At 38.2% G+C, this 24556-nt stretch overlaps 2 protein-coding genes and 1 long non-coding RNA gene across 3 annotated transcripts in view; 1 reads left to right on the top strand and 2 right to left on the bottom strand.

The window, feature by feature from the left end:
• Nucleotides 1-542: 542 nt before the first annotated feature.
• Nucleotides 543-19328, top strand: NUP85 (nucleoporin 85). The gene is made up of 19 exons (XM_026701969.2): nucleotides 543-708; nucleotides 1979-2072; nucleotides 3813-3975; nucleotides 5949-6019; nucleotides 6393-6436; nucleotides 7921-7990; nucleotides 8794-8915; nucleotides 9418-9552; nucleotides 10262-10384; nucleotides 10833-10964; nucleotides 11453-11559; nucleotides 11806-11889; nucleotides 12263-12328; nucleotides 14132-14283; nucleotides 14369-14486; nucleotides 15425-15525; nucleotides 16247-16398; nucleotides 17519-17605; nucleotides 19136-19328. The coding sequence occupies exons 1-19, from the start codon at nucleotides 676-678 to the stop codon at nucleotides 19232-19234; spliced, it is 1953 nt and encodes a 650-aa protein (XP_026557754.1). The 5' UTR covers nucleotides 543-675; the 3' UTR covers nucleotides 19235-19328.
• Nucleotides 10663-16394, bottom strand: LOC148127002 (uncharacterized). Its single transcript, XR_015741806.1, has 3 exons — nucleotides 16255-16394; nucleotides 14339-14472; nucleotides 10663-12020 (listed from the first exon to the last, which is right to left on the bottom strand). It is a non-coding gene; the product is annotated as an uncharacterized LOC148127002 (long non-coding RNA).
• Nucleotides 19329-19710: 382 nt separating the features above from the next.
• GGA3 (golgi associated, gamma adaptin ear containing, ARF binding protein 3) overlaps nucleotides 19711-24556 on the bottom strand; it is a 28927-nt gene continuing 24081 nt past the window's right edge. The window contains exons 15-17 of the mRNA XM_026701965.2: nucleotides 23428-23597; nucleotides 22463-22573; nucleotides 19711-21738 (exon numbers count right to left, since the gene is read on the bottom strand). Of these exons, the coding sequence (XP_026557750.1) occupies nucleotides 21628-21738; nucleotides 22463-22573; nucleotides 23428-23597 (392 nt within the window). The 3' untranslated portion in view covers nucleotides 19711-21627. The remainder of the gene's footprint in view (nucleotides 21739-22462; nucleotides 22574-23427; nucleotides 23598-24556) is intronic.

Here is a 24556-nt window from a genome sequence, read left to right as displayed (position 1 = left end):
CTGGAATCCCATCTGGACCAGGGGATTTATTATTACATTGATTTTCCATTGCAGATTTTAACTCAGACCATGTAATATCCTTATTTAGTAATTCTTTGTCTCCTTCCCCTATTGTTTTATCATTCGTATTCTCCAGATAAGTTCTTATTTTATCCTCATTGATTTCTTCTTTTTTATATAATCTTTGAAAATAGTTTAATATAATATCCTTTTTCTTCTCAATCTCATGTTGTGGGATGCCTTGAAGAAAGGCATTTTCAAAGCCTTACAACAGTAGGTTGAAGGAGATTAAAGGGGATGGAACGGAAAACGAATCCTCTGCGTTAGAAAGTTGATTCGTGGTAACAGTGTCCTTTGAGACTGAGCTCCGCTTTTCACAAGCGTACAGCGGATGTCATGGATCTGAGAGAGGAAGATGGGAGAAGTTATAGTTTCTGTTTCTTGCTGCTGTTTTTTTTTCCGCAGGAATCGAAAGTGACGCAATACAACTGAACTGTGCTATTCTGCTTTTCCTATCTCTAGCGTCGGATAAAGGGAAAATGGGGTCCTTCGGCTCGGGCGCGCGCGCGCGGCACCTGCATCGGCCGGTGATTGGCTGAGAGCGCCGCCGCCGAGGCGCGGAGGACAAGAAGAAATCGAGGGAGGTCGGAGCGCGGCCTTTCCCCGCTGGACGGCATGGAGGAGTTGGACGTGGAGCCGTCGGTCACGGTGAGTTTCAGGGGGGCCCTTCTGTGCCCGGGACCGGGCGCATGGCACTCGGGGAACCGTCGTAGAGGAGCACTGAGGGAAGAATTAAGAGACGGCAGGAAGGCGACCTCCACCATCGGAAGGGAAAGCTTCGCTTGTGGCGGTTTCCCCGTTAGGGAGGGAAAGCCACTGCATGGCCATCGCGGAAGGAATCGAAAGCCTGCTTATTGGTATTGTTGCTTTTGACGCAGTCGTGGATGGACAATCCTACCGTAGGAGATGCCGTAATTAAGCAATGCCAGGCAGGACCGGCTGCTGAACAAAACTTTTTGGAAAAGCAAAGCTGATAATAGAGAACCTTATGGGAACCAGAAAGAAGATGTCAATGTCCTATCAAAAAATTGCATTGTAAAGATTTATTCAGTATTTCACATATGGAATATTAGGTGTAAGCAGTTTTTAACTATATGAATTGTTTCTGTTATGCAATGTATGGGTGCCTATGTAAAGAGACTGTTCTGTTGCAACTCCTATATCATGGTGTTACTGTTAAACTTCAAGAAAATAAAGGTGGGATGGAATAAAAATGAATAAAAACTTTTGAGTGACCGGCTGTCTAACCAAGGTTTTAGTTTTACACAGAAAGCTGACTTAATACCTAAGTAGCAACTCTTTAAGCTGTGGATAAACACAAATGTGGTTCATTCTGTGTGGAATTGATAAAAAAAAAACTTTAGATATACTGTTAATGATGTATTGCATTGTCATCAGATTTCTTATGTGTAGATACAGACATAAAAGATTTTGTCCTAATGTTTGCAGTTTGTGCATGTCAGGATAGTTTAGCTGTCCCGATATCTGGATGAAATTCCTTGACACAGCTTTACTCAAGTTACGGAATGTTCTTCTGAAATGGGTTACAGGTAGTCCTTGCTTAATGACCATAATTGGGACCAGAGTCTCCCCCATTGAGTGACATGGCTGATAAGCGAGATGCTGTGTGATCACTTTGACTCTGATCCCAACACTTCACATTGGGGCTGCTAAGTGATCTCATGGATCATAACCTAACAGAACCCTGTATGCTTACCATATATAGCTATACTGTAGCTTGTCTTGGATATCATGGATGACAGATCATCTGTACATGTTCCTTTCGGTTACAGCAATGTATATAGCGATACTTTCAGCTGTAGTTATTGCTTTTAAAGTGTTTGATGATTTAAATAGCTTTTGATTGCATTAATATCAACATGATTGTCCAATTCTTTATTTTCTTTCTATTAAACAGCTTATTCCAGGAGTGAACTCTGACCAGAAACAGTTATGCTTTACATGGGGACCCACAGAGATGTTGGTGTGCGAAACCTTGTTTAGGCCAACAGGTTGGCAACATCTTTTATTAAATGCAGTTGTTTTGTTTGTTTAATATGCTCATAATATGAATAAACTAAATCAAGATGTTGGAGTAGATTAGCTGTTGGAACTAGTTTGAATTGAAGCTCCAGTTTTCTCAGCTTTGAGCAAATGGTTTTCAGTGACCTCTTTTTATCCTTTCTTTTGCTAACTACATTCCTTTTTTTAACGTTTTCTCTAACCCTAACCATTCTGTCTGTAAAAGGAAATAAATATTAGAAAAATAAAATGGGAACCTTATCACACAAGTGATTGTTAAAACATATGAAGCAAAAAGTTTACTAAAAATAAATTTAAAATTTTAGTGCTTACATGGTATTTGTATTAATGATGCCCCTTTTCTTACTTTTTCTTATTTCCATTCAGATTGTTTCTGCTGTCTTTGTTCTTTTTAAAAAAAATTGTATTATTACTTACTTTTAAATATCTTTAACAATTTATAAACTACTCAGAATCCCTGGGAGTTGGATAGCATATAAATTAGTAGTAATATTAATCAATAAAAGTGTGGTCTGGTGTATCTTGGGAAGATGTAACAATGAAGATCGCAATTTTAAAGGTATTATTCGTATATTAAGCCATCTGAGAATATGGGAGCTTGACTTGCTTAATCGTGTATATGAAGTAATGAAATTAGCTTAAGTTTGGTTACTGGAGATGCAATTAACGACAATTTCATAACTCTCTTAACCACATCTTTCTAGGACTACATAAAATTTTTGAATGTGGTATTTGCAAGGCACCTTAAAACTTCTCTCTTTAATATACTAAAACAATGATACCCTTTGCAAGGTTCATTTGACTGCTTCAAAAGCTATCCATAGTTGTATGCGTTCTCTTGGACTTTCTCTTTCCAAGAAATTCCTCTATTATGCCCACAATTGACAAAACATAAAAAACCAAAGCAGTTCCTGATGGAAGTGGAGGGTTGCTTCCTCATCAAGCATGCCTCCATATTACCATAGACAGTTAAAGGGTCAGTGTTGGACTATTCTGAGGCATAGACCACCATTTTGCTGCCACTAGTGCTGTCTCTAATTTTTGACTATTTCTGATTGGAAGATACAAAAGCATTCGGGGCATAGAAGAGAGGTTTTTTAAAAAGTAAAATTAGAAAGAAAGGGAAGACATAAAAATAGATAGTCTTCCATTATTAGTAATCCCCAAATTTATTATTGTGTTATGAACTGATTGTAAGGATCATTGTTTATGTTAGATCATAATTTTCATTTTGCACTACACAGATTTTATTAGAAAGTCCTACATGATGTAATAGTAGGCTTTAAAACCTTTGATTATTTGTTTCTCCTATGGAATATATTGTAAAGTTATTGTAATATGAGCTTTATAGAATATTGTTAATAATTAAAGTTACATGTTTATTTTATTTGGTTATATAAATATTTTGAATATGCCATGATATATTCACGATTTTGGTGATTTACAATACAGTATATAAAAACACAAAAAATATAAATAACAATAAGAACATAGATATGAAACTGTGAATGTAACTATGACTATTCCCTAAAGGCCCTATAGAATTACTGTCCCTTTAACAGCCAACAATGAGGATACCAACTCTATGTATTATATTCCTCAAATTTGGCTTTGACATATATCCATTTGCAATATATTTAGAATTCCAATTTTAAATAATAGTATTTACTGTACAATTAAAATAGAAACTTATACATCATTTGTTTCAGAGGCTATAGAGAAGACTCCAGGTTGTCCTTTTGTCTATGTGGTACGCAAAGATCAAGATGTTTATTCTCAGACTTTGCGGAAGCTTTTCAATGAATCACACGGGATCTTTGTTGGACTCCAGAAGAATGAGAAAGAAAAGGCTGGAAAGTCAAGAACTGCACAGTAATTATCTAAAGTATTGTTGAGTTTTAAAAAGTCTTCTGCAGTGCTTTCTGTATTTTGGTGCATAGAGTTGGTTAAGAGTTTGGGAATACTTTTGAATTTTCAATATTTCTCCATCATTCAGAGTGACCTAAAGGTTGATCTATTTCTCTACCCAAATCCTAAAATTAGATAAAACAAATCCAGTTAAATGAGTCAAAAACATACTTGTTCATTCATTGAGGAAAATAATCCAAAGCTATATATTTGTGCGTGGCAAAAATACGTGAAGCTTTCCTTCCAGGAACTGGTATGCCCCTCTTAGGCAGCAATATGTTTCCAATAACTGTAGATGAGGGGTGTCCCCTGACCGGCTTAGTGAAGGGGGAAAAAGTCCCGATAAGTCATGTAATGCTGCCATGACACGAGTTTGACTCAGCTGCTCTAGATCATTCCTGCCAGTTGACTTGGAGGACTTTAATTCAGAACACATTTTTAAGTCATATTTTTGCAGAAATATTGAAAATTCAAAAGAGTTCAGAAACATTTAAGTCCTACTCAATGTAATTATTCGCTAGCATAAAATTGAAACATTCATATAATGTTTCAGAATATAGATAGCCTTTGAGCAATTAGGACTGGAATTTACATTGCTAAGCAGTGTGGTCATAAAGCGTAACTGAATCCTACTCTCATTAGGCAAAGCAACTTCCTGCCAACTTCCCACAACCAAATCACTGTGGGAGCTAGCAGAAAGTTGCAAGGCCCAAATGGTTTGCAAGTAGGCCAGCAGGCATTTAAGAGGCTGCTGCAAGGTGTAGGAGGGTGCTATGGCTCTGTGAAGCAAGACAGGTGAGCACCAATTAGGGATGGTGTACAAGGAAGGGTGAGTAGGTGTATGAGGGTGAGGGTGATGCAGCAAGAGCCAGGACATGAAAGAGGCGGGCAAGAATTGGGAAGAGGATGTGGAAAATGCAAGGTACACCAGAGTATAAGGGAGGCAAGCAGTGGTGGGTTTTCAATTTTTTTCCCTACCGGTGCTATGCACAGTTCTAAGCATGCGCGCAGGACTCAAAGACCGACCTCTGTCAACGCTGGTGAGCTGACCTGTTTTTTTAGTTCAGCTGGAGTGCAGTAATCTGCTCTGCCGCGCAAATCAGCTGAGCTAAAAAACAAGGGAATATAGGAGAGGTAACGGCGGGGGTGGGTGGGAGGGGCCAGCCAGAGATGGTATTTGCCAGTTCTCCGAACTACTCAAAATTTCCACTACCGGTATGCCAGAGCCGGTCCGAACCGGCTGAATACCACCTCTGGAGGCAAGGCTTGGGAAGAGTGTGTGAGAGGCACAGCAACTGTTGGGGAGGAGGCTCATGGTGCATGAGTGCACAAGGGAAGTAGGCATGACATGGGTCAGTGAGGGTGCAAAGGGTGTCGGATAGATGCAAAGCTCAGCGAGGGTGCTCAAGGGTACAAGGGAGGGTCCATGGAGATGTGCAAGGAAGGCAGAGTGATCATTTGAGATGGTGTGCGTATGGCCGGTGCAGCAAAAGTTCTAAGGGTCTGAGGAGGGTGTGTGAATGAGGGAGACATACTCCAGTGACTTGCAACTTTTCCTTATTGAGTTTCTGGGGAAGCTGGCAGAGAAGTTTGCAAATGGTGATCACATAATTGTGGGGTATTACAATCAGTTGTAAGCACAAGTGGATTGCAAAGCACTCAGATTGCTATCATATTGATGCTGTGGAGGCTGGAACTCTCAGGACAGGTTGTAACCACCATTTGTTCAACATCATTGCAACAGAATACATTGAGGACTACCTGTACAGTTGTAGCAACTGACACCCACCCAAACCATTTGAATGATGCCATGATATCCTGTCCCAGTGTCTGGAGGCTATTGGGATCTGATATTATCGCTTATTTTTACTAAAGAACCTGGCACTTGTTGACATGATGCTTAAAACAAAATCAAACTATTCTCCTTTTTTGGATAGATTGGTTGGAGTAAGCAAAAGCTATCGATCGGTTATAAGAGCCTGCATGGAAGATTCACATCAGATGGCTAGTAAGTTTTCTACTTTTTATTAAACAGAAGCTTCTGGAACTGAGTCTACAACAGACTGTTTTAAAACAAATCAGAATGATTCATAGTCTGAACAGATACTTGCAAACTGCTTGTGAAATTTGGCTGTAGATTTGGTTCCAAAAATGAACAGTCAACCAACCCACTAAGATTTATGTATTTCCTATAATAATTACTTGGACCTCTAAAGAAAAGTTACAGTGTTTTGAATGTAACTAGTAAAAATGGAAAATGAACAATGTACAAATCTTTCTCCAATGTATTATAAGACCTGAAATAAACAATGGTTGTGGTTTGGTGAAGCTGAATAATAACAATGTATAAATATTGATTTCTGTATTTTTCTTTGATTTAGTATCTGCACGGGATTCTGCAATGCATGTGCACTACAGCACTCAGGTAACGTGCATATTTTTATTTTGATAGGGTGTTGGAGAATAATTTATTACTAGTATTTTCCATTATTTTAGTTTCAATGCAAACCATTACATTTATTTTAGAATCTGGTAAAGTATTTGCTATCTATAGTAGCAGGCACAATGCCACAATCTACTTAGAATTAAATTGTGCTTGTTCAGCAATGTGTCTACTTCTTTACTTCTTAGTTGTAGTTCTAAATTTATATCATCTCTTTTATTTTGTCCAACAATATTTAGTCCTTTTGTTCTGCATATCTATAGATTCCACTGATGTGTCTTTTATAATATCATCAACCAATTTTGAAAATTGAATGTCCAGGATCTAACTATAAATGCTAATATAACTTTGGATAGCTAGTCAATTGTGTTTATATTACAAAGATAATGGAGAAGTAGTAAAACATGTTAAAGGCTTAATTATTACCCAAATTGTCATTTTTCTGAATTCTGTCTCCAGATTATTTGCCCACTTGTGTTTGTGCATGTATTTGCCAACCTGTGTTTACTCTTTTCAAAATGTTTCTGCTGTCCTGTGGGAATGAATATGCTTCTTGCAGGTGATATTGGAGTGATGGCAGTGAAGTAAAAGGCTACATAATCCTTTCATACTGCTCCTATTCTTATTCCTGAAAGTTACTTTCATTTGGAAAAGCAGCTGTTTTTCTTATAGATGTGTTTCTTCCATTGATTTTAACTCTAAACTTAACTGCACCCAAAAGAACAGGTGTTATTCCTACAACTAAGAGAATAAATGTTTTATTTAAAACATTTTCTGGTCTTAAAAGTTTTGTTCAAAAAGTTTTGGAAACAAAGAATATGCTATGGGAAAAATTGATGTCATATTCTATTATTATGGTTTTACCATTACAGTATGGTAGGTGCCGTTTTCAAAGATTCATAGATTTGTATGCTCTCAGCCGATTCAATTTCTTATGTGAAGGAGATGGGAATTTTGCTTAATGCTGAATTTCTAAACCACTTCCAAATAAGATAATCCCTCTTTTCTGCTCCAGGTTATGGAAAAATATAAATACATAGAAGTTCATACTCATCAGTCTGAAAAGTTTAAACGTTGAGCTTGAACATTCTGAGCCTGCTGTTGTTTTTGGAGGGGTGTGCCTTTGTGTCACTGTTGACTAGTCACTGCAGTTTTCTTGGCAATATTATGGAAGTAATTTCCCATTGTCTCTTTTCTGGAGCTGAGTGGGTGACTCGCCTGAGGTTTTGTGCCTAAAGAGGGCTAGAATGTACAGTCTTCTAACCCAGTGCCTTAACCATTACACCAAAATGGCTCTTCAGCTAGTAGATAATAGAATCTAAAAGACTTGCTTTAATAATATCCTCTCTATTTGCAGCAAATTCAATTTAAGCAGTGTTCACTTTTTTTATTCTTATTTTTCATGTTAGGAAGAGTTAAAGCTTTATAATGGAAATCTCTAGTAAATTGATGTTTATCGTCCTTAGGTCTCTATTTTGTCTGCAATGGAGTTGATCTGGAATCTCTGTGAAATCATGTTTATTGAAGCTGCTCCAGGTGAATGTTGAATTATAATGAAAACAAGATTACTTTTACATTGTTCACATATTCTCTTAGAATTTCATGCGCTGCTTTTCTAATTAGGTATCTTCATAATATCTTTCTGAGCTGAGGAAGAAATACCTCCCTGCCATCATATTTATCATATTGAAGACAATGGCTTTTTCCTCTATTATTTAAGGACAAAATTTTTGGCAACAGTTGTAAGAAAAGGTTGTTGCTGATGACAGACCATACTGTTACTTGGGTGGAGGCATTATTAATTTCTGATGCTTGCTTTTCATTTTGGTTGCTGGCCTACTGCAACAAAATACTCTGATTTGTACTGTGAGAACTGAAAGTTACAATGCATAGCAAAAAGGATACATGATGCATTGAGCTGTTATTTGGCTGAGCCCACCCAGGTTGTTGCAGCTCACAGGCTTGGTTTTCTGGGTCTGGCCCTTGCCACTAACAAACTGAGGAGCCCTCCCCCACCAGCATGCAAGAGAGTAAGGAAACGGGAGCCGCACTGCATCGACCCAGGAGACTTTTGTCTTGAACTACTTCCTGTCACACTCTGATTGAGCAGCTAGTTTCTAGGTGCTGTAGATTCTAATCGTCAGATAAATCAGTATGACATCATCCACTGTATAACTACATCTTTACTATGATATGATATCCTCAGTATAGGAAATAACATTTTGATGTTGCCTGCAGTGCACCAGCGCAAGGCATATTGAAGTTGGATTATATTTTCTAAAAGTAGTATCTCAAGACAGTTCTTTGGGCTCATAGGCATGTATCTTTATTTTTTCCAGCGGGTTTGGTGTTATGTCACCTGCTTGATTGGGTCCGTCTTCATGTGTGTGAAATAGACAACATGGTTTGTGAAGTTCTGAGGAGTGAGAATCCAGCAAAACATGAAAATTTCTGGAATGTGGTAAGGAATGTTTTCATCCAGGAAGCAGTAGCGCCTGACTGCTGTGCTTCATTTTTGCTCAGAAAATTGTTTAATTGAATCCAATGTAAAGTGTAAGTTTTATTCAACTTATTACACTGAATCAATGATGACAGAGAGCTTATAGTGTTTGAGCCACCTAGAAATGTGAAATAGTAGCTGTGGTTTGCAAGAAACTCTCACATCAAAATCAGTTTAAAAGTCTGACCGTAAGGCTGCCTTATGTAACTTCATATTTACAATTTATACAGACCTAGAATGGAGCTTAATGTACTAGTGCTTAGCTCTGTGTAATAACAATCTAGTTTTTTGGTGAATAGGAAAAATGGCCTCTGAGCCATTATATTTCTGTCAGAACACTTTAAACCTGTTTTACTTAAGTTGCAGTTTTATATCTCTTATAAGGTAGTATATGTCAGTGTGACCATACATGCATGGTGTGGATGTTAGTATTAATGTGTAAAATCATTTTTATATTTTTCAGGTAACTGGTTATGTGCTTCAGGGTAGAATGGATGAGGCCCGGCAATTACTTTCTAAAGAAGCTAGTACCAAACCCACTTCAGTGCACATGTGCAAAGTTTTAGATGAGCTGATGAAGAAGATGCCTGTTCTCAGTGTATGTTTGCAGTTTTATCTGTAATATTACAGATCTTAATGATATAATAAAAATATATTTTCAAAAACATAAAGCTTGCTTAATTCTAAGTCTGATCATAGGTTTGTACTACCCAGTTTTCAGGACTTTTGTTTTGAGTGGTTGAAGGTCTCCAGGAGAGATCTTTCCACGTGGATTAATTCCAATTTTTTTTCATACTACTATGAAGATAAGTGTCTTGCCTCAGCCAAATAATGTTACAAAATCATTGATAGTGCATTAAAAAAGAATGCTATTTCTGCAGCTTAGCTATACTCCTGAGCCAATATATTTGGAAATAATTTCCATTTAAATAGTGAAAATTAATTTCCTATAAGTTATACCTTATAGATAGATACTATCTAGATAGTATCTATAATGTATAACACAGGAAATAAATTTTCTATAGATAGGTAGGTAAGTAGATAGATAGATACTTGTCACCAGTATGTTATCCTGCTCTACTGTAGAAATTTCTATCACATCATGTATTCTTTCAAGTTCCAATTTAAATACCTCATTCCTTGGATAAACTTTATCTTCTATTCTGCACAAATCGCTTGAAACTCTTAATATTCTGCCTCCCATTGAATAAAACAAACACCAAAGCTGTTTGTTTTTATGGAAAATTATTAAGAGAAATACTGCAATAAGGATTTCAAAAACCTTTTTATTATGTATCCCTTTGCAGCCTAGCAGTAACCAGACTTTGACAGAGATGGAGTTGAAATGGCAGCACTGGCATGAGGAATGTGAGAGGTTTCTGAAAGATGGAACATTTGCTTCTAATTCTCACATGGAAGACCTTTGTAAGGTGCGTGTGTGTGTGTGTGTGTGTGTGTGTGTGTATATATATGAATGAGATTATCTGGTCATCTAATGATGGGATTTGGAATATAATATCTTTATGTATGCAGTTTAGCTGTGGGCCAAGCGGTTACCAAGCACCCAAATTTTCATCATGTGATTCTGGGGTGCTAAAGGCAGGAACTTCAAGGATCAGTTGTAACTGCCATTTGTTCACTGCAATAACTTAGAATGGTCACTGAACGAATAGTTGTTAAATGAGGACTACTTATCATACAAATGCTTAGTAAGCACATGAATTACATTTATTCAGCTGTTAGATAACAGAGGCATGGATGATCATTTTCAGCCTAATAAGGTCACATTTGGCATACTATATATTAAAACCCTGAGCTGATGGGAGCTTTTTTTAAAGTCAAAACTGAATCCTTAAGAACTCTTGTTCATTTTTTTAGATCCTACTTGGAGATGAGAATGCTATTTTGGAAAAGAAAGAGCTAATGACAACCTGGTACCACTTTCTTGTGACCCGGCTATTATATTGTCATCCTACCGTGAAGCACGTGGAACTCCATCTTTATGCCCAGGTGACATATTCTGCCATTTGAGCATGGTTGCGTCTCTCCTTTTGCTGTCCAATAGGAAGGCAAGTGATCATACCTTGTACAGGAAAAAGATGCTGCTGCTGCTTTCAGGGCCTGTCTTGAGTAGTGCCTTTTTATGTAACAAAGAGAAGGTGGATAGTTGATAGTAGCATGACATTTACAAAGTAGCAAATCCTGGAAAACCTCTAGAATGGAACACCCATTGTATTGAACTAAGTTTAGTCTTATCAAAACAAGACTATCAGAACATTGTATCAATACGCTAGCTTTGATTTGGGAAATGCTAATACTGCTCTGACTTTCCCAGTGATTGAAAATAGCCAATTCCAATTAAAAAAGGCAGTTGAGTGTGCATTTTAAATAATCTGTTTGTTATTTTTGAGAAATCTTGGTGGTCTTTTACTGAGAGAGAACATATCTAGTATAGCTAGACACAACTTCAGTGTTTTACATCTTTGTGTATTCCACAGTCCAGCCTGGACATGTTTCTGGGAGGAGAAAGCAGTCCGGAACCATTAGACAGCATCTTATTGGCAGCTTTTGAATTTGATATCCACCAAGTGATTAAAGAATGCAGGTGAGTTTTGTCATCTTTGTATTTTGAATTCTTGATTTGTATATGATTGATGTCATGATTTGAAACAAAGCAGCATACAAACCAAAAAGCCAGAAAACTTTTAAAAATAAAAAGTGGCAAAAGTATTTAGTGAACAAATAAGATGCTGTAATAAAGTATGGATTGTTGTTTTCCTGAACATGTAAATATATTTTATATCGTGTGTTATACTGCAGTCTTAGATTCCTTGTGATTTTGTACTTGCAGCATTGCCTTGAGCAACTGGTGGTTTGTAGCTCATCTGACAGACCTCTTGGACCATTGCAATCTACTCCAGTCCCACAATCTTTAGTAAGTTTCCCTTTCTGCTCATTATCAGGCTCTGTTTTAAAACTGCCTTAATTTTAAATTCCTTTTTTAGAATAATTTATGTATCCTTCAAACTGTCCAAAGGGATTCCATATACATAATTGTGGTAATTCCTGAAAGAGAAGTAGTGACAGTATTATTGCCATTTTACAGAAGCAAGACTGAGGTTGAATGAATCTCATTTAATGTATGTGTGACCAAACTGAAAAGAATTCTATTTCTGATTATATTATTCCACTAATTTCTGTTCTAATTTTTCTTTTTTACTGGGGCTTAAAATATTTGATATTGAAGGAAATTATGTCAGAAATATTATATGTCAGTTAGAAAATTGATATACTATGTTATTCCTTAGCTTTGGTTCCAATATGCGTGAATACCTCCTGTTAGAATATGCTTCGGGACTCTTTGCCCATCATAGGTAAGAGTTTTTGTTTATATTTGTACACACTCACACATCTATAGACAGTATTGTGTTTTCAGTAATGAAAAGGCAAGGGAAAAACCATATGATTTACAAAGAGTTATTGCTCTTAATAAGAGTGGGAGCCCTACAATTCTAGTCTTTGGGAAAGTATCACAAGCACCTTTCGATGTATCAGATTTCCTCTTCTGAAGTTGGATATGGGCTCTGACTTCAGATAAAGAAAGCTGATATGTATACTGGAAAATGTATCTACCTGTCCCCTGAAAAAGTGCATAAAGTGGGATCATGGATATCCTAAATCTACTGGTTCCACTTGCACTTCCAAACTGGCATAGAATCTTGTAAACCTTAGAACAGGCAGTGATACATCCTCTCCCATTGATTTAAAAGTGAGGGAAATACATTAATAAATAGAGTGGAAGAGAACAATGAAGAATGTCTAATCTAGAAGATCTGCACCTGCTTGTTTTAAATGATGCATATGGTAAATCTGTAATGCATGCTAGGCAGTATTTAGATAGTTTTCCCAAATGGCTTCAAGATAAAGGACATTTAATCTCTATTCTAATTTACTAAAGGTTCTCTGCTGAATGGAATTGAAATAATATACAGTATTAACATTTCGTATCACTTCAACATCGAAGTATTTTATGTGCAAATGCTTTTTATTTACTAGCTTCTCTATTTATTAATTGATTGAAGATTTTCAGGTTTATTTGAATTCCTAATGTTTCATGCTTAAGGGCTAATTGATATCCTTAACAACCATCCAAAAGAAAATGGATTGTTAGTTTTAGTGCTAATTAGAATCTCACGTATACTAAAGAATAGATAAACATTTCTAATTCTCAATTAGGTGGAATGATAAAGCAATCAATTTCATTAAGTATATGGGATAAGTGAACATAATGGTTCTGATTCAGTAAGTTAAGTCTAATAATCTCATTTGTACAGAGAGACATAATCTTATTTAGCTGAAGCATTGAGATTGTGATCCCTAGGAAAATACCTTGCATAGCAGCACAGGTTAAATTTGAAACACTCTCCCACTTCCAGCCTATTGTAGAAAGTTCATTTCTCTGATATTAGGGCTGGTTAAAAGAGAGTAAAGTGGCAATCTTAAATGAGTGGGTCATATTCCAGACCTTCGCCATGTTCCCAGAATGAGTAAAATAAAAATACAGTATATACCAACATTGGACAAAAGAACAAAACCCTCCCACAAAGAATGCCTTTTTTTTTTACTTCTGTCCCCTCTGTAGGAGCCTGGTAGGCTGCTGGTGTCTGTAGTGCTTCCACACTGATGTCTGACTTCTCTGAATATTTTAGGGAAAGCAGTGTTATGAAGTTCATCATTTCTTTAACCAATATGAATATTAAGTGATTTTTCACAAAAGTCCCTGGGCCAAAAAATTTATCATAGGTCAATCACTATGCTCAAGTAGTATATTCATATACTGTACATATGTCCCTTTTTCTCAGATTTATAGATGTTACTCTCAGACTCTGGCTGTTTTATTTAATCTGTTGAGTTAAAAAGAGAAAAAATAAGATTGTTTAAGCAAAATGTTCATGCATTATATTGATTTAATTTCTCAATTTTAAAAGGCTTTTCCAACAAATGTCTTACTGATCTTAGGCTTCTCTAAAAGCAGTTAGGTAGAGGGGAACTCTAAAGTGAATGTACAAAACTAATAGGAGATTCACTGTTTTAGTGTTTGTTGTGTAGGCTAGTGGCTGAAGCAGTTACTCTGTGCCGAAGAGGCAATTCAATATTTATGGGTTCCATCTTTGCAGCTTATGGCAACTTGCAGTTGACTATTTTGACTATTGTCCAGAATATGGTAAAGCATACCTAGAGCATCATATTGAACGGATTTCCTTGGATACAGAGCGTAAAGCCCTGAAAGTACTGAGGATTTGTGAACAGAGATCAATGACTGAACAAGGTGACTCTCTTTAAAACTTTTTTTTCAATGTAATTATTTCTAAAGAATCACTTACCAAGTATGCTTCCATCATTTCCCATCCCAGTTCGTAGCATCTGTAAAATCATGTCCATGAAGGCTGTCCGGAACAATCGTCTTGGCTCAGCGCTATCCTGGAGCATCCGAGCCAAAGATGCTGCTTTTGCTACCCTTATATCAGACAGGTAGGATTTGGGGAAGCAGAATTCTTATTAAGTTGCAGAAACAGCAAATTACTACAGCTATCTAAAGGTTTAGGGTAATATAATTGCTAGAGACAATGCTTCCTTTGAATTTGGCAATCCTAATAAAGGATCATATTGCAATTGTTAGTGTTGGATTGTTTGTGCTATAAGTACATTCTAAACAGTAGAATGATGAAACAGAATAGGTAAAAAGTTGATGTCATTTAATATGTCAATTTTCATCAATGATCTGTAGTATTTAATATACAGTATAAGAGAAGCCATTTTACATTTCAGAGAATTGCTGCTGCTGTTTTTATTAAAATGTTTTGCAGCTAATTCTCACTTAGTTGGGACTGGTAACTGCATCGCTAATGTTATTGCTCCTATAAAGTCTGCTTCGCTTCTTTTTCACACTCCTGTTCTTTGGAATACTCACTCTGGCCCTGGACTTAGGAACAAGAAGGGAATTAATGTTTGTATTTATATATATTAGAGAGGAAAATATTACAAGAGGGTAAGCAGGTATCTACTGGGGAATACACATTGGAAGCAATTACCATTGTGTGCCTTATTCTCTTGTAATCCCTTTTCTTCGCTCTGTGAGAAAAATAGATTAGGTACATGAAAGATTACCTACATAAATCCCTTGTGGGTTTTCTTCCCCCTAAAATATAATTAGGAATTTGAGCTGTGTTTCTTTAATTTTTTTTCAATTTTTTTGGTACTCATTGACTATAGTTATATAACATTTGGGGAAATGTTTTGTAACTTCATGCAGATAAAAACAGATTACTTGATTAGAACTTCTCATGGTTCTCATCTAAATCCTTATAATCATTGCTTATAAGGAAGTCACTTTTATAATTAATAGTATATACAGTACATACCAATGGCTGTATGTGCTAACCTGCCGTTTTATCCATATTGTTATCTAGATTTTTGAGAGAATATTGTGAAAGAGGTACTTTCTCAGACTTGGACCTCATTGACAACTTGGGTCCATCCATGTTGCTTAGCGATCGACTAACATTTCTTGGTGAGTGATTCCATCTTTTTTGACAGTAGGGTTCCATTTTGTTTGCTTGGGAGTCACTTTTTTTGTCCTGACTGGAAGCTGTTTTATGCTGTGATGCTGTGAAGCCACTGAAGTGAGTGGAAGTAGAATTTGAAAAATCCTTTATTTTTGAAGCATTTGCTCAAACTTTGAAGGTTGTCACTTCCCACTTAAAACTTCCAAAACTGAAAAACACCATGCTCACAAATATCCCTCCTGTTTTCCTGAACTGGAGGGTTTCAAAGCCTCAGATATTATGCTGGGCAGGGAAAGTATGTTGCCCATATGATTGAGAATCTTTGATCTAAACATTTTACTTTGATTATATCAATGTCTTTTTCTTGCCTTTTCAAAGGCTACTGCGTTAGTAAGCTATATTTTAGTTTCCAAATAAAAGCTAAACTTATTTCAAAACTGTTTTAGTTAGCACAAAGCATACTTTTAAACACCACTCAGTAATGGTTTATCAGTTTGTTTCTTTGATATGAATGGGATTTGGGCTATTGATTTAAACGGATCTTAGTTACAAATGTCTTTTCTGTCTTTTGCTGCCACCCAGAACAATTTTGTAGCATAAAATTGCTACACAAAGAAACAAAAAAACAAATAATACAGGACAACTTTTTTGCAAATGTGTAGGATCAAAGTTTGAGAATTGATGGGTGTTCTAAATATGAGAGGACTGCCTTAACATCTTTTATAGGAAAGTACCGGGAATTTCATCGCATGTATGGGGAGAAGAAGTTCTTTGCAGCAGCCAAACTGCTACTGATGCTGATGACAGCTCGTATCGCTCCTTGCTCCTTCTGGATGACTTTGTTGACCGATGCACTTCCTCTCCTAGAACATAAAGAGGCAAGTATGGTATTTGTGTGGATTATATATATATATATATATATATTTTAACTGATGGGAATTGGTGTTGAAATACAGTACAGGTAGTCCTCAACTTGCAGCAGTTCATTTAGTGACCATTTGAAGTTACAACAGCACTGAAAAAGTGACATATGAGCATTTTTCATATTACAAACATTGCAGCATCCCCACAATTGTGATCAAAATTCAGATGCTTGGCAACTGGTTCATACACATGCCATTGCAGCATCTACGGTTCATGTGATCCCCTTTGTGACCTACTGACAAGCAAAGTCAGTGGGAAAGTTACTAATTTAACAACCGCAATGATTCACTTAACAACTGCGGCAAGAAAAGTGGTAAAATGGGGCAAAATTCACTTAACAAATTTTGGGCTCAATTGTGGTCATAAGTCGTGGACTGCCTGTATACAACATGAATTGATTGATACCAGCTAGGCAGTGGTATTAATCTAAACCAAGAAAGACAACGTTGCGCCAGAAGTTGCATGATCCTGACCAGCTTCAGTGCTATATTGTTACCAAAAGTCAAGTAATGATGCTAGAGTGCAAGTCTCAGTAATCATAAGAATGTTGGTCTAAAGAGAGAGGGAAGTGTGTATATTGCATTCAGATTGTTTCCTCCTTCAAAAAGAGGGGCTTGTAAGTAGAAGAGCTTAGCCTTGCTGCAGAGGGGTTGATGCCTGCTCTAAAAAGAAGTTCATGATTTGATTCAAGTTTAATTTGTATGTGCCTGTTTCTCAATTGAGTCTTTTCCAGCAACATTGTTCAATGAAATCTTTTTCAAGAGTAGACAAATAACGTAAGTAATGATCTTCATCTGGTCCTGCCTTGCCATATTTACAGCAGCCACAAAAGTATTAACAATCCTCAAGTTCATACATACTACACTGAACTGTTCTTAAAGCTGTAAACACAGACCAAAAAAGATGAAAAAGATTGCTGTTTCAGGATTCTCTCTGTTAATAGGATAACCATACATGCTTAGGGTTCAAACCTGCCAGAGCATCAAATTTAAAATCCCACTTCCAAAATTAAATGGGGGGTGGGTGGGAGAGAGAAAATGCCATTAAATCAAGTTTACAATCCATTTTTTGCAGGTGATATTTTCTGCTGATCAGACATACGAATTGATGAAATGCTTAGAAGATGTGATGGCAGCAGAGCCAAAAAAAGAGAAGCTCCAGGTAATCTGGCTAAGTACGCTGTTTTAAGGGCCTAATACATTACAATTTCAGGATGTGAGGACAGAGCATGATTTAGCCCCACCAAAATTAAGAGAAGTGATTGTTTTTGTTTGAGATCAGTGCATTGGGGGAGAACATTAACTCACAAATGAAGGCAAATATACATGTCCCAGGATAATGTTGCAGGATCCAATCTGGGTTGGTCATCGGGATCACAGGTTTTGTCTTTCAAGCTTTCAGACTGGAGCCCATCCTTTGTGCTCTGGTCTGGCCTGTGTGTGGTATTTATATGGTAACACACCCATCAACAACAGTGCTGATGTACCTCCAGCTTATCAAGTACTTACGGTTAGGAGGCAGGGGCTTGGCAGCACAAGGAAATTACAGCCAATGACTTAATAGCCAGCCATCAACAACCCAACCTGCATCTAAAAAGCTACACACAAGAGCCATCATATAAATACCACACACGGAACAGCCCAGAGTGTACCGAGAAGTTCCCTGAGGATGGGCTCCAGCATAAGTCTGAAAGCTCGGAAGACAAAACCTCTGGTCCCGGTGCCTGACCCAGATTGAAACCCTGCAACATCAACTCAATTGTGAGTTTTAATATCTTTGTCTATTTTCCTTATGTATGTTTATGCATACTCATAAGGATACACTGAACTTAATTGTAACTTCTTTGATCAAGTGTTAACTTGACTAAATTGCTTTTACAAATGTGCATTTTAGTGAAAGCTAAAACTGGGGAAAGGTATGTTGTGTGTTTAAAGAACAGATTACCCATGAGAATTAGTGGTGTATCAGACAGAAAATTTGTCCTTTGAATCAAGGGGACAATCTTTCCCATTTCAGAGTTTGATTCTAATGCCTGCTTTTCCTGGTTGTGTTTCATTCACTGATTCCCTGAAACCTATGGAAAGGAGCATAAGATATTGTTTCTAATGGTATGAAAGTGTTACCAAAAGTTCCTCCCAGCACTGCTTCCCTACATTTCAGGATGCTAATGGGGAGGGGTGTATGCTTTTTCATTGTTCTGACCAAGCAATAAAACATAGCTGCAGGTGCTCTCTGGGAATGGCAGAGAATTACTGAAGTCTACTAGAAATGTGCAGAATATTCCACAGTTGACTGAGAAGGACTAATCTAGATAAGTTTAATGCATTTCTGGAAGTGGCTTGTGATATTTTGGATATGTTCTGAATGAATACATTTTGGGTTCTTCTTCCAAGACGGATGAGCAGTTTTGTTCTAAATTCTTTTTAATTCCATCCTGAATATGTATTACATCATGCTAAATTAATATTTAAGATGGAACTGTTTTCCCAGTCATGGAGGAAGAACTCTGAAAAATTCAGTAGTCTTTAGGCTTATCTTTTTAAGGACGCCACGGAGTTACATACTAAATATGAGAAGTAACGTAACCATGACCCATGTAGCTATGCTGTAACTTATAAAATATATTTCTAAAATTGATTTCAGCTTGTTGTTCAATTCTTGCCCCCCCCCTTTTTTTTTTCTTGTTTCTAGGATGATGCAGAGATAATGAAGGTGGAAATGTTAAGGCTTGCTCTGGCACGAAACTTAGCAAGAGCTATCATTAAAGAGGGCACACTGGAAGAATCATGAGCAGCAAATTAAAATGGTTCTTAAACTTTACTTTGTTAACTTAGTGTACATACCAGGGTTATTATTTTGATAAAAATAAATTTCATATTTTGCATTTCTTTTATCATTCTTTTTGTGGTAAATTTCAAGAAACTCAAGTTTTTGCAAACTTACAATCTTATAAGATGGAAAACCCATCTTGTAATTAAAATAACCCAAATTGTTTTATTCATGCAAGTTGAAACAAATCATTTCATTTGCTTATTTTAACTTTAAACCCAGGGGCCATCTGATCTCCTTGCAATAAATCTTGAGTTCTCTTTACTCAAGAGTTTAAAAACAAACCAGAAGATACTTGGGTACATATAGTAGTTGATATTTAGCCATAGAGCTTTGTTTACATCACAGTTACTGTAAAGAAACATGTAGGACAGGTTGTTAACTCCAATAATTTTCAGACAAAAATACAATTTAGTAGGAAGTGGCTGCAAGGTAGCTAAAGCAGAGTAGAGAAAGTATTTTTATTGAGCGTGCAGAAAAACAAATGCGTCCAATATATATTTACAATCTTAGTGTTTGATAGAAAGCTGCAACTTCAGCCTGTGAACAGGAACATTCATAAATAATTTCTAAAGCTTGTAGTACATTTCCACACAGTGAGACTATGAAATCTTTCTGTTGGATTATACAGCATGGACAGAGTGGCACTGCTGATAGCATGAAAGAATTTGGCAGAAAGCCCTTGTGCTTTGTGTGTGTGTGTGTGTGTGGTTTCCTCAATCAGAGTGATTTGCAGACCATCTCTTAACAGTGAAATCTGCTCTGTACAAGTAAGTATGGCACTGGGGCAGACTTAGAAGCTGAAGTAAAATGCTGATAATCAGATTATAATATTAGAGAGGACGAGATCAAGAGCAAAAAAAAATACTGCTGGGCTCAGCTTTACATAATGCGGCCCTGATACCACGAGTTTGGCTAATCGGACGATCTCCTCACAGATTTGAAATTGGATCCCTTCAAAAGCCAATGAGGTTCTTTCTGTTGTGTGGTTAACTGTATCTTGTCTACAGAAGCTTAACGCAAAGAAGTCACAGCCATTGTAACGGAGGTCTGATCGTCTCACGATCTCTTTAATACCAAAATGTTGCAAAATTTAAAACTCCCACACACAAAAAGTCCTCAGTTACAGTGTAGCATAGATTAGATTTTCAGGGCCTTCTCGTCACTAGGGTACAAAATGATTTGTTCCAGGTGAGCACATAGTTAAACCAAAACTGTTACACAGGAGAAAGTAATTACTCAAAGCAGTGACTTCCCTCTATGGCTTTTGAACCGTATCGTGTGTATCACTATTTAGGAAAGCCTGCCTGTCTCAACATAAAAGATTTCCTATAGACAATTGCACTTACCCACCTATTATCTAAAAAGAATAAAACTGGAGTGTATCATCCCTGCACATGCGTGGCCATGGCTCCTCTTTTCCCTGGTCTGCAGATCTGGTACATTCCTACAGCTTAATATACTTATACTTTTAACTAACAATAGTGCCTTCAGGAGAAGCCTCAGATCCTTAGCTCCATCACTTCCTCCTTTGAGCTCAATGAGCAACTCCACCTGAATGGATGCTCCTTCTCAATACTATTTGTATTTCCATTGCTCCATGCTTCCCACTTGAGCAGTGTATAAACTATATATGGATCTTTATTGTAGCTAACTCACAAAAATGAGACAATTGTGTACGCAGAAGAAAAACAGCTGTGTGCATACAAAACTCAGCAGCTACTGGGAAAAGCACACAAGCAAATCAGCTGCAGGTATAAAATTAGAAGGCAGCAACTTTAGACCTGGGTGTTGATGATGTTCTCAAGTGGCATATCTGTATGGGCTCTACTGGCTCTTGGAACAGATATTCTGTCAATGGAGTGCTTGATCATGGCAAAACTCTCCATTTCTTGAAGTGTTATCTTATTGCTCAGCAAGCCTAACGGTTATCCTAGTTCTGATCCCACAGAGGTAAAAAGAATCGGGTATAGGAAGGTCATTTGGACTCTACCCCCAAAGAATTTACAAAGGCATCATAGCCCTTGGTAGACCGCTAGCCTAACCGAAAGAATGTTCCAGCGTATTCAATTTCCGCTCATCAAATTCTCCAGAACATTTATATTTCAAGTTTCAATGAAGTGGAAGATAGAATTGGATTGGCCAAGGTAAAGAAACCAACCAGGTCTCTGTTCCTGGCTGCTCCCACAAGTTTACACTTGGCATTTACTATCGTCTCAGAGTGCGGGAAACATTCTGGACTACAGCTACAAGTGGAGTGGACGGGACATGTAAACGAAGTTAAATATCACCAACTGATACTGCCGGTGCCTTTGTCATGTCATTCATTCCAGTCCCCATGAAATAGCTCTGGGTCATAGCTTTCCCCAATTATCAACTGGAGGAAACTGGTCTACTTCCCCCACTTCGGTGCTGGGCGTGTCTCCCAATGTGAAAGTCAGTCGATACCTCAGCCTCACTTTCTCCTGCAACGAAAAAGGAAAACCAAATATAACAGCCAGCCACAGAATACAGAGTAAAAGAGCACTTAAATGAGAATATATGATGCATGCCATTGATCAGCCTTTAAGTTGGGAGTTGGGAGTCCTTGGGTAACCTAGTACTGTGGGATTTTTTTTCTTCCACTCAATTGGGTCCGATTCTCAGATAAAAGGACTGATTTTTGGCGGGATAATTTCCCCACCTTCAAATCAGCTGCCCACTCCCTTCCCAAATGGTCCATAGCTGTGCTGATGAAAACTCTTGTCATTTGGGCAGCAGAAACCAATAGCATGGCTTTGGCCTTTTCTCTGGAGGAGATGTAAAGAACTATTACTTTCTAGGGACTTTCTGTTTAAAGCCAACCACCCCACCCCTTTCAGCCTAACATAATTACTGTGACATTAACAGTTCCAATGATGCTACAGAAAATTGAGAGGTTGAGGTACGTCCCCTAATTTCACAGATATACACAGAAGTTGTCCTAGTGAAGCACAGGGGGAAAGAAAAACAAGGCCTACCAGAATTCAATAACACATCATGCTCCATATTTCTTATTTATTCTAACCCTGAAAAGTATTGAAGTCTGTTTGCTACCCATCACATCAGTCCAAGAAAACAGTGATGAGACATACAAAACGTGACCCAGTATAAGGAAAACGACTATATCTTTAAGAAGAGGAGGAGAATCTGGAACACAAGCCTTCCCACCTTTCTAGGATTTGCAAGCAACATGACCTGGGTAATAGCAGCTGGTGGCTTGATGGGATTGAATGGAACTAACTCTGTCCCTGAAGGTGGCTGCAATTTTACTTTCATGGACTGCAAAGAAAACATCAGAAAGAAAAGTTAAGGCAATGTCTGCTGTAGAAATAGTACTAGACATTTGATTGTAAGCGTATTGGGAAAAATGGGAATATTTTCTAAGAGAAGACCAAACCACTCCACTGTCTAGTGTAACTTCCTTCATAAAATTAATTTAGGGTCAGCTGAGGAAATCCCCAGTTATTCAGTGGAAATCAACATTATCCAAAGACATTCTAAGCAGTAACTGGGAACAAAAATCCTGCGAAATCGTAACACAATTCTCCTTAGAGCAGTGGTCCCCAACCTTTTTTGTGCCGCGGCCCGGTACCGGCATCACAAAATCATCCGCGGCCCGGTACCGGCATCAGCACGCATGGCAAGGCGAGCCGAGCGACCGGCCAGCCAGCCGTCCCCCGCTTCTCCCCGCCACCTTCAACTCCTCCTTTGTACCTGTGTCGATGGGCTTCGCAGCGGCTTTGGGACGGTCGCTCAGCTCGCCTTGCCATGCGTGCTGAAAGAATCCTCGCGCCTTAGTTTTGTTCGAAGCCACCACCCCCCCTCGATGAAACTAAGGCGCGAGGATTCTTTCAGCATCCAAACGCCGCTTTCTACCTGGAAAAGCTCACCGGAAGCACTTTTTCATCAAAACAAGATGGCGGTGCCCAGCAAACCGGCGGCCCGGTAGAAATTGTTCCACGGACCGGTACCAGTCCGGGGACCGGTGGTTGGGGACCCCTGCCTTAGAGTATCTATCTTTGATTTAGCCCCATGACCCAGAAGGATTCCTTGGCTTCTTCCTGCACCAATAAAAGAATTCTACATTCTTCCTCTGGTTGGTTCTTGGCCAGCTGTTCTCTTCTTTCCCCCACCTTTGGCACCGCAGCTTGTAGCACAATATTCTTGATAGGAAGAGGTGCTGTATTCAACATCGATACCACCACCACCAACACGTCAGGCCTCCCGGGAGGGCACTCCTTCGCAAAGTGCAGCAGAATACGTAAACCGTTCTTGTCGTAAGCAGTCACAGGAAGAACACTGCCTGCCAAGGTGAAGAAAGTGTTTACATGGTAGAAGAGCAACATGCCATCGACAGAACCAACAGCATGGACTTTAACTGGCATGTACCTATGACAGTGGTAATTTCCCGGGGTCATATGATCACCTTTTGCGACTTTCTCACAAGCAAAGTCAATGAGGAAGCCACATTCACTTAACAACTGCAGAGATTCACTTAACAACAATGGCAAGAAAGGTCATCAAATGGAGTAAAACTCACTTAACACCTGTCTTGCTTAGCAACAGAAATTCTGGGCTCAATTGTGGTCGTAAGTTGAGGACTATATGTAATACCGTTCTCCCTCCTTGGCCTGTCAACCCCACTACTATTGTTACAGCTTGGTGGGGGGTCATTTTCCATTCCTAAGTAAATAGAATCGTATGTAATCAGTCCAGCAGTATGTTAATCTCATACAGCCTTGAGCCCTGGTGGTGCAATGGTTAGTCCTGCAGTATTGCAGGCTAATTCTGCCAATTGCCAGCAATTCAATCCTCACCGGCTCAAGGTTGACTCAGCCTTCCATCCATCTGAGGTGGGTAAAATGAGGACCCAGATTGTGGGGGGGCAATATGCTGCCTCTGTAAACCGCTTAGAGAGGGCTGTAAAGCAAGCACTGTGAAGCGGTATATAAGTCTATGTGCTATTGCTATTTTATCCAACAGTCCAATACAGCAGCAGTGATCAGCCTGAATGCTGGGGGCCTAAACCAAAGAATAGGCATCAACAGATCAAAATATGACTCTAGAGGCATGCAGTTCAGTGCTGGGGGTGGGGTAGGGTGGGGCATCTCAAGAAGCTGCATGTGGTTTGAACCTGTGTCCTTAGGGCCACTATCTTTAAACCCTGAAAATAGGGTCCACTTATAGGATGGAGAAAGTTGGAAAAAATGATGGAGACAGGGAATAGTCTGCCTAACGGAGAAAGCACTAAGCCTTTTGCAT

The sequence above is a fragment of the Pseudonaja textilis genome, chromosome 2, assembly GCF_049901715.1.
Source record: "Pseudonaja textilis isolate UNSWEBS1 chromosome 2, rPseTex1.2, whole genome shotgun sequence".
Taxonomy (NCBI): Eukaryota; Metazoa; Chordata; class Lepidosauria; order Squamata; family Elapidae; genus Pseudonaja; species Pseudonaja textilis.
Note: the sequence above shows the minus strand (reverse complement) of the source record. Positions and strands in the feature narration are given on the sequence as shown.